The 10,766-nt window shown below is 32.2% G+C and overlaps 1 protein-coding gene across 2 annotated transcripts; it reads right to left on the reverse strand.

The window, feature by feature from the left end:
• Positions 1 to 1,401: 1,401 nt before the first annotated feature.
• LOC127711515 (C-type lectin domain family 6 member A-like) lies at positions 1,402 to 6,124 on the reverse strand. Of its 2 annotated transcripts, none has more exons than XM_052217600.1 (5): positions 5,999 to 6,124; positions 5,022 to 5,228; positions 3,453 to 3,535; positions 2,801 to 2,891; positions 1,402 to 1,757 (listed from the first exon to the last, which is right to left on the reverse strand). In XM_052217600.1, exons 2-5 carry the CDS (start codon positions 5,197 to 5,199, stop codon positions 1,528 to 1,530), a joined length of 582 nt encoding a protein of 193 aa, XP_052073560.1. In that variant the 5' UTR covers positions 5,200 to 5,228; positions 5,999 to 6,124; the 3' UTR covers positions 1,402 to 1,527. The 2 variants fall into 2 exon arrangements, with proteins under 2 accessions (XP_052073560.1, XP_052073561.1); XM_052217601.1 differs by having other exon boundaries at positions 5,022 to 5,223; positions 5,999 to 6,123.
• Positions 6,125 to 10,766: the final 4,642 nt, after the last annotated feature.

Raw genomic sequence — 10,766 nt, forward strand, 5'->3', positions numbered from 1 at the left:
GTTTTATAAGTTTGCAACAAAGAAACACAAGAACCAAAATCAGCAAATGCAAAAACTGAATGATTATAAAATTATAAGTTAAATAAAAAAAGATAAAATCAAAGAAACATTATTTGATTGTGTTATAGGACAACAAAAACGTACCGACGACAAACAATGTTATTTATTAAGTTGTTTTATTTGCACAACTGGTATTATATTTTATGGATTATTGGTTTCACTTCTGCATCAATGTTTTTGAAAAAAAGTAAAATAACAAAAAATACCTAACTCCAAGGAAAATTCTAAACGGAAAGTCTTTTATCAAATGGCAAAATCAAAAGCTCAAGCACATCAAACGAATGGAAAACAAATGTCATATTCCTGACTCGGTACAGGCATTTCCTTATGTAGAAAATGGTGGATTAAACCTGGTTTTATAGCTAGCTAAACACCTCATTTATATGACAGTCTTATAGAATTCCATTATTATTTAAACATAAAGTGTACAAGCATCTGTCTTTTGAATGTAGGTATTTTATAGATTTCATAGAAAAAATGGTATTCTTTCTGTTAATACACGAACTCATTGGTAATATTACTCAATATATTTTAAAGAATCTCTTCCAACGATGACATGCTTATACGCTAAATGTAATCATCCACATACACACACACACACACAAATAATAGTTTTTTCTTTCAGAATCTGATTACCCTTCCGGAGCACCCGAGATCACCCTCGGTTTTTAATGGGATTCGTGTTGCTCAGTCTTTATTTTTCTATGTTTTGTATACGGTTGTTTGTCTTTTGGTGTTTTTATTTTCTTGCCACGTCGTTGTAAGTGTATTTTCGACTTATGAGTTTGAATGTCCCATTGGTATCTTTCGCCTCTTTTTACAGGATATGAAAAAAGTAAAATAACAAAAATACCGAACTCCGAGGAAAATTCAAAACGGAAAGTCCCTGATCAAATGGCAAAATCAAAACCTCAAACAAATCAAACGAATGGATAACAACTGTCATATTCCTGACTTGGTCCATGCTTTTTCTTATGTAGAAAATGGTGGATTAAACCTGGTTTTATAGCTAGCTAAACCTCTCACTTGTATGACAGTCGCATAAAATTCCATTATATTGACAACGATGTGATTATTATTTTTTTTATCTTAAGAGAAGATGATCTAAGTCGGACTAACTTGTGTCTAATCCTTTTTGTGATATTTTGCAAATAAACTATGTTTAAACTAAACGATGTTATACAGCCACTTCTGTATGTGTACTCCTTCAGTACTATACTTTTAAAGAACTGAAAATGTACCCATTAGTTATGTAGTACTGTCGTAGAGCTTTTAAACTACTGTACTATCTTAGTATGTATTTTTCGAATTTATAGATTACTGTACTACTATGTGTATATGTCATATTCCTGACTATATTGACAACGATGTGTGAACAAAAAAAACAGACACAATTGAATGATGAATGCATAATGCATAATGCCTTGGCTGTTGCATACAACCAAGGAAAACAAAATTGTGAAGATGTCAATATATTTTGTCAACTTCACAGATGAATCTTAACTTTCTGCCACAATGTAAATTATGCAAACGAAAGGTAGACAGATCCTCCTCCATAATAGCAGCACAGTGTCCTCCTGTGGCATTAAAGTTTCCCAGGTACATGTTATTCAATGGCTTTTTGGAATTTGCCCATATCCATTTAGTGTCACCTTCTAAGTCACTGGCACCAATAAAGAAAATCCGTTGATTTCTTTCTGTAATAAAAGAGACCGATTGATTCTATGTTATAGAATTTTAAGTTTCGAATTGTTTTGTCTACAATATTTTTCATATGCAGCATGTTGAAGAATGTAAAGGGCATTTTACTATAATTTATTGGTTTGTTCCTTATCCTTTGGAATTGGTTTAAACAAATAATACTGTGGAACTACATGTTTAAAGGCAAAAACATTTTAGAAACGCTTGGAAAACAATTTTTAAAGTATTTCTTTTAGGAAAAGTTTTCAAATGGAAGCCCCTCATAAAGGGAGAATATTGGGCTGAATTTCCTTCACTTTATCTATTTTTGTTGTTGACTGGCACTTAATTGACCGGCTTGTTAACAATGTGTTATATTATCAAGGCAGAATTAACCTAAGAACAACAAAATTAACATAGGCATGCAAAGTTTTCTTCATTTAAATTAATGTTAACCATTAATTAACTTTGTCCATCAGTATGTGCGACGTATATAGTATTTATGGAGATGTGTGTTTATATTTCATCTTTCACCTTTAATATTATTCTAAACACTATGCTCTGATGTTTTTACATTGTACAAACATTTCTAGTTTCAAGCGTTATACTGATAGTGGCCAATAATTAAAATCGTGATTAAGTTACCGGGTACATGTTCAATGCTTTATTATGTGTGCGTGTTTGTGCATGTGTGTGTGTGTTCGTTGTTTGTTTTTGTTGATCCGTACATCTATTGTCTCGTTCATTTCCTGGTTTTTGTATTTCCATTAACAGATTTCCATTTTACCATTGATTGTTTAATATCTACTGACTGTTATTCACTTTAAACATGTTTAAGAACTCTAGAACAATATTTTGCTTTGGTTTAGAAGAGGACAGCGGTTGTCGGGTGCTCATTTCAAATTTATAAGGGTGATGTTAATGCAATGGGATATGACATAATTTTACATTGACATTCCCAAGTCTCCATTAAATGTCTAAAATTTGGTTAATTTGATTAAAAGATCCCCTTTATCACAAACCACCATAATTTGAACTTCTTTACAGGTTTAATTTTTACCTTCATCCTCTTCCAGAAGAGATTTTATATATACGTCAGTTTGATTGTCATGGATTTCTGCTAGGTAACCACCAAAACTCCAACAGTAAGTCTTGAAGAGAAGTAGAAATTAAAATGATTTTCGTGATATACCAATTGTAGGTTCTTTGTTTGGATAAAATTTTTGAATTGTTGTTAGATTTATTTTTATATTTTGGATTTTTCTATAGATACTTAGTTTATCTATTTATATGTTTATAAATGTATAGTAAAAGTCTAAGACACATTTAATTGCATGGACTAATTCATTTACTCTAGCTAATATAATAACATAAATTGTACCAGTGTTTATGCACCAGATGCGTCTTTCGACAATTAATGTCATATTAGTTATTTTAAACATATTTGAAATAATGGATTTAATGTAACAGTGTACCTTCAAAAAGAAAGTATGCTATGAACTTTAGAAATAACTGCCATCAGTTAATGGTATAATTGGTAAACATTTCGTTGTACTTGTGAATAAACTCATCACAGAAATTTGAGGTTCTATTATTGAAAAGCCAACAGAACATTCATAATTAACAACTCAAAAGCTGTAGTTGGATTGAACCACATGTGATCGTTTGAACATTTTATACAAATAAGCTTAGATTATGTAAAGTTTATTCACCTGTGCATCTGACCAGGATTTCCTATTTGTAGAAATAAAGAAACACCGTTCCTTGTACTCTAACCATCCTGGCTCACAGTCTCCTACAAAATTTAATATAAACTATGACACAGTTTTTGGTGACCGCAACACGTGTTCTGTAAAGAAACATTCCAAGAGCACAAAGATTATGTAAAAAATGTGGAGTCCTAGATGACGAATTTCATTTCTTTTTGTATTGTGACATTAACATATCATTGCGTTCTAATTTTTTTGCTTGTCTAAAAGACTATGTACCATTATTTCAACATCTTGATGCATTTAATAAACTAAAACACATTCTAAACCCCATCTCTGAACTTGTTTGTCATATTGGAGTCTTTATTAAGCAGTCTTTAGAACTGAGGGGGTCGGACCCATGTCAGACAAGCTTATAATTGTGTTTTTTTACATAAATTTATAATTGAACTCTTAAAATATGTTCTATTATATTGTATTGTATTACATTGTATTGCATTGTATTTAAAATGTATAATTGTTTGTTTGTATTGCTTGACCCTTATGGGTGTAATTTTGCAATAAAGATTATTATGTAACAACCTCCATCAGCTATGTTTGAGACTATATATGTTTGGTAGCCACATAAAGAGTTTGAAAACATTTAAAAATAACTAGGTCAAATGAAAAACCCTTAATAAAAAACCATTTAGGGTCAACTTTGTCCGAAGAATTTCATACATGTAGGTCAAATCGTCATATACTTTTGATCTGTTAGCTGCTTTGGCTTTGTCATATTGTCTATACTGTTGAATACCGTAAGTATTGACCTCTAGATGTCTTTTGGTGTAATGTTTGTTGTCCTTAGTGTAATGTTTGTTGTCCTTGGTGTAATGTTTGTTGTCCTTGGTGTAATGTTTGTTGTCCTTGGTTTGCTGTCTAATTGATGTATATACAACAACTCTTTATTAAGCAGATCTAGGAATAAACAGAGAAAAAAAAACTGTTATCATTGGAAAGACGTTTTAAGAGTTATAACACTTTTTAGATGTGTTATCTGGAAAATAGGTTCCAAACCATGATCCGATATTCTGTAAATCATTGTGCATCAGTAAAAAAAAGGCTATAACCTACGTTGTATATTTCCCTTAAACTTGTCCAGCTACCTCCCATGATTGACCTTAAGATGTTCTCAATATCGGTCCCTTATATATATATATAAGTGTACCTGAAGTTTTTATTCATTTTTTTTTTAAGTTTTTGTAAAATGATAATCGAGAAAATGTTTAAATGGTGCTTTTAACCTTTGGGTTAAATGACAGGATGTATTGTTGTTATAGATATTGCTAAAATAGTTTGGCGTAGCTGAAGTAGTACACATCTAACATAGATTCACACGTGATACTTTGATCGACTTTACTTTAGTACGTCTTCATTTAACCTTTACATACAGTATTAACAATACCTTTGATTTGTTATTAACATTCTATTCAATATTTCCTTAAAGCATGAATGATGTAAATTTATGTTAAATACAAAAAACAAAAGTTAAATCAAGGGACCCGTTGAGGATGTTTTTACTACTATTTTTACCTATTCCATTCATGCCACTAATTCCTCCAAATTCCTCCTCTATTTTCTGTTCTATATACTCGTCTAGAATGGTGGCATCTATATTGATGGTTCCAGATATTGGTATTCTTAGTTCACGAGCAAGAACTACGGTGCCAACACCAACGCCAATTAATAGGGATATGAATAGAAACCTCATAATGAACACTGTAGCTGATTTCTTCTATTCTGAAAAGGAATACTCATGAGTTTCGGTATTATTATTTGTTTTGCTTATAATGATATGCTTTTGCAAATCATCTGTTTGCATAGGTATGCATGTACAATTTCAAGATGGATAACTACAACGAAAGCGCTGTTACTTTTATAATTCGTTATTTGCTAGTATTTCTTTAAAGTTTGTTTTCTCGTTCATTATGTGCCCTTCGTTGTCCTTTCTTTCTAATTTAATACAGAGAAGTGAATAAATACGGCACTTTAATGAATGATATTTTACTTGACCTTTCTGAAAATAAGATTACTATCGTTCCTTAGCAGCATCAATAAAGCTCATAAAAAATAAGAAGATGTGGCATGATTTCCAATGAGACAACTATTTACCAGAGACCAAAAGGCGGGGATGTAAACAACCATCTAAAGGCCACTGAAAGTACGGCTCTAAAAAATGAGCAAAACCGTATATATAGTAAACTATTATACGCCCTGGTATGGCAAAATGTGAATCAATTCAAAAAAGAAAACTAACGTTCAGAATTGTCGTCGCTTCTCTATTTATACTCCAAAGTATATTACAATTAGAAAAAAAAGGAAATGTGGATGGTTGTAGTATAAGAGATAACTGTGATTCATTCACACTTTTAACATTTAATTTATACGTTATTTTGTTAGTTTGCATGTGCTTAGTGTAAAAAAGGGTTATTAACCACAAGTCTAAAATTTAACAGAATTTATCTACATAATATTTAATTTTTTGGAAAGAAATTTTTCAAAATCCTTACCTTCGAAGTGGTTAAATAAGTTTTTGCAATAGCTTATTAATGACAATTAGCCTCAGCAATACTTTTCTCGGTTATTATAAACTTCTTTATTCGTATTTTCTTGTGAGTCAGTTTTAAAAGGAATGATTCGATTGGAGGAGAAAACAATATTACCAATAAGACCAGGAATGTCTCCAAGTACGCAGATTTACCCTTTATAGACGAGTGTTTACATCCTTCCAAAACGTGTGTCGATATAACTCGGATGAGATAACATACTGTGTCACACGTCATACAAACCAAAGGAGAAATGCTCCTCTTCAGTCCCAAAAGTTATTCATCTTGTTCATATTACTAATAACGAATATATGTTAAGTATTTGTCTTTAATCGATCAATTTGTAATCCCTACAAATTTTTAAAACCGAACTAAATATGATAAAGTATTATAAGTACGCGGTACAAAATGAAGTAGACATACGAACAATCGTCGAATGTGTAAAAGAGAGACGAAAGATACCAGAGGGACAGTCAAACTCATAGATCGAAAACAAACTGACAACGCCATGGCCAAAAATAAAAAGACAAATAGACAAATAATAGTACAGATGACACAACATAGAAAACTAAAGACTAAGCAACACGAACCCCACCAAAAACTGGGGGTGATCTCAGGTGCTCCGGAAGGGTAAACAGATCCTGCTCCACATGTGGCACCCGTCGTGTTGCTTATGTTATTACAAATCCGGTAAATAGTCTAATTCGGTAGGTCATATTCATGAAAAGGGAAGGGTATTGTAGTTACGACATAAGGAACATATCCGATTTCATCTGTGAAACGGTTATTCCATAACGGTCAACCAACTCGTGATGGCGTCCGTAAAATTTACGAAGGGATGATTTCAACTTCACCATTTGGAACTCTTGGTTTAATAGCTTCCTTGTGAGCAGCAATCCTCTATCAAGGAAATCATGATAGGAAATACAAGCCCGGGAATATCGTATCAATTGGGAGATATATACTCCGTATGCAGGCGCTGCTGCAATGTTGCTACATAGAACTGGAAAGTTCATAATTGGGAAGCTGAAATCATCTCTTTTGTCGTAAAGTTTTGTTTTCAACCGACCCTCATTGTCAATTTCTAGATGTAAGTCAAGATATGTGGCAGACTTAACTGTATCTGTAGTATCCTTTATCTCTAGTTCGATGGGATAGATTCGTTCAACATAGTCACCAAATTTTGTATTATTTAGTGAGAGAACATCATCTATATAGCGGAACGTAAAGTTAAAGGATATTGCTAACTTCTATTCTTTCTTCCTTAGAAGTTCCTGCATGAAGTTAGCCTCATAATGATAAAGAAACAAGTCGGCAAGAGGAGGGGCACAATTGGTTCCCATTGGAATTCCGACAGTCTGTTGAAAAACACGTCCTCCAAACGTAACAAATATGTTGTCAATCAAGAAATCAAGCATCTTGATAATGTCAGTTTCAGAGAATTTTCTGTTTGAATCAGAGTGATTCTTTACAAAGTAGGATTTATCTCCCCAAGACAAGATACTTGTATCTACGTTCGCCATTCTTTTTAATGAAACAAAGTAATACCAACTCTTTCAATTTGTCTTTTAGTTTGGAATGGGGAATACTTGTGTAAAGTGTAGAAAAGTCAAATGTTTTAATACTATTGCAAGATGAGAGAGTCTTAGATTGTATGTACTCTAAAAGATCTTTGGAATTTTTTAGTATCCACATCTGATTCACGCCACCTCTAGAATATGACGGTGTATCTCAAAAGGATACGGTTGGCAAACTTATTTTTGCGTATACTTACTTTCGCGAATAGTCCTTTCTAGCCAACTTCGCGGACTTTTTTCTTCTTCTTGCAATTTTATAGTCTCTTGATTTATTTTTATAAGGGACGATTCAAGTTTCACATATTCGCCACGATTTATATTAGCATTATTTTGTTTTTACTCGCGTAAGTTGCAAAATAAAACGCTCGCAAAAATAAGTTGGTTTACGGTAATTGTGGAATTTGTACTTTACCAATAAATTTAAACAATTGTAAAAACGTATGATATGATTTAAGTGAGCACAACGGTGTATCTCCTAAACGTTCAAGTAACTTCGTGGCGTCATGTGACCAAAAGAAAAATCAGTATTTGTTAATTATAATGTATAGCTTAGGTGACCCTACTTGACGGGTCTCCGAGCTGTGCAGTATAAGTTATATATATAGCACGCCTTTAACGAATTAACGTATTTAATTCACGAAAAGCGTAGCTTTGACAGATTAAATATGTTAATGAGTATTAAAGGCGTGGCTATATATGATTTGTAACATTAATGGGCGATGACACATGAATTAAATATGTCAATCAAATTTAGTGGCCCTTTCTATGACAAAACGTCTCTTATTTTCAGAAAATGTACTCATGGATCGGATTTCTGAGTAGGATTTGATTAAATGATAGATATAATACTTGTAAATCTGTTAGATTTATTCACAATTTTTACAATTTTTCACCCTCTTGATATCCTTCTGATTGTTTTTGTCGTTGGTTTGCTTATCTCATCATATACCCCAAATCTCTTTTTATATATCCATATATATAGTTTTAACTCCGTTTGATGTATTTCAAATCGGTTCATCATAAGTAAGGGTTATTGAGTATAGATTGATTGCTTTTGAATTTATAGGACAAAGTTAACAGACGGGGGAAAAACGTGTCATTTTTTACATTATTATCCCCCCCCCCCCCCGGGCCATATTCTTCAACTGTATTTGACGATAAATTTTGAAGACATGCCGTATCTTAATCTATTGAGATGCATCTAATCTGCAAGGATAGTTATTTCACGGCGGCATATATATCTTATCATGTCCTCCCATAATCGTGAATAAAAGAGATCCGGATAACATGAATAAAACATCAACCCAACAACACAAATAACAACAGTACATGATTTTTGATATTCAATGCGACATAGATTGTACATAACCATAATTGTTTTGTATTCAACAAATAGCGATCTGATTATTCGATAAACTAAGAGACATATAAAACCTTATGAATTATATTTCTACCAGATAATGGCCACTTTTACTTCTAACAAACTGATTATCCTGTCTTGATAGTACAAATCCTTGTCTTCACTATCAACAATGAATAACCTGGGAATAGAATACTAAATACGTTATGTACAAAGGATATGATAAACTGTCAAACTGGGAGTTGTCAAAATCACGATTGGGGAATATTCAGTTATAAGTATAGACTTCCACCTGGTGAGAGTTTGCCATGATTTAATTATATATGTATATGTATTCAATTTCTGATTACTACCCTGGTGAGAGAGTTTGCCATGGGCAAACTCTCACCAGGTGGAAATCTATACTTATAACCGAATATTTCCCAATCGTGATTTTGACAACTCCCAGTTTGACAGTTTATCATATGCTTTGTACATAATGTATTTAGTATTCTATTCCCAGGTTATACATTGTTGATAGTGAAGACAAGGATTTGTACTATACAATTCCTTGGTGAAGATAACCGTTAAGGTCAAGTAACAGTAAATGGGCTATGTCACAGATTTCAGTAAAATTTTGCATACAACTCTGGCTGGATGAATTACAACTGAAAATCGAAAAAAATAATGCATTTATCTCATTTATCATTTGAATTATTAATGGTTGAATTCTTACAAAATGGGTGAAGATTTGTATAGAAAGAACATGAAATCGTCGAAAAAACTTCTAAAATTTGTCTTAAAATCGCCAAATCTCTTAATCTACTCCAGATATTTTTCTTAAAAAACTATATGTTGTTGATACATAAATTTCCGATATAATGATGCAAAATGAAGATAGGGTCACCGACTTCGTTTTTACGGTATACATCATTCAAAGCTGTGTTATTTGGGAAAAAAACCAACAAAACGTCGAAATAATCGTAACGTCACCGCGTTGAAGGCCTTAAAACGTTGATTTTTGACGTGTTTCACTACCAACAAGGTAACAAATTGATTATTAGACAAAAAACGAAGTCGGTGACCATATGATTATTTCACATCATTAAAACAGAAATTTATGTGTCAACAACATATAGTTTTTTTAAGAAAAATCTATGGCGATTTTAAGACAAATTTTAGAAGGTATTTCGCCGATTTTATGTGTTTTCTATACAAATATTCACCCATCTTAAAAAAAATCAATCTGCAATATTTCAGATAATAAAAGAGATAAATGCATTATTTTTTCGATTTTCAGTTGTAGTTCAACGGGCCAAGGTTGTATGCAAAATTTTAGCAAAATCTGCGACATAGCCCCTTTACTGTTCCTTGACCTTAAGCATTTCATATGTGACGTGTTTTTGTGAGAGTAGACATGAACGATTTATCAATGTATGTGGTAAATATGAAATATTACCTCGACATGAGAGGATATGTTTATATTGTAATTCAAATTCTATTGAAAATGAAATGCACTTTCTTCTGGAATGCCCTCTTTACAATAAGGGGACGACCATTTGATATTCTGGGGGGCCAGGAGGATTTTGAAAATAAATAACTCAGCCTTGATAATAACAAAAAATGAATGGTTTGCTCTGTGGTTGTTTGAAAATAAATAACCTGACTTACAATGTATTGAAAATAAATAACTCGGCAGGTCTTTTAAGCCATTTTATAAATGCTATTCTAAAGTATGAGATGGAACCAGATTCTTCCAAAATTCACCTTTTTTTCAAATTTTTTCGGGAAAACTTCCCAAATCTTTAAATAATAC

Source organism: Mytilus californianus, unplaced genomic scaffold (assembly GCF_021869535.1).
Source record: "Mytilus californianus isolate M0D057914Y unplaced genomic scaffold, xbMytCali1.0.p SCAF_8, whole genome shotgun sequence".
NCBI classification, from domain to species: Eukaryota; Metazoa; Mollusca; class Bivalvia; order Mytilida; family Mytilidae; genus Mytilus; species Mytilus californianus.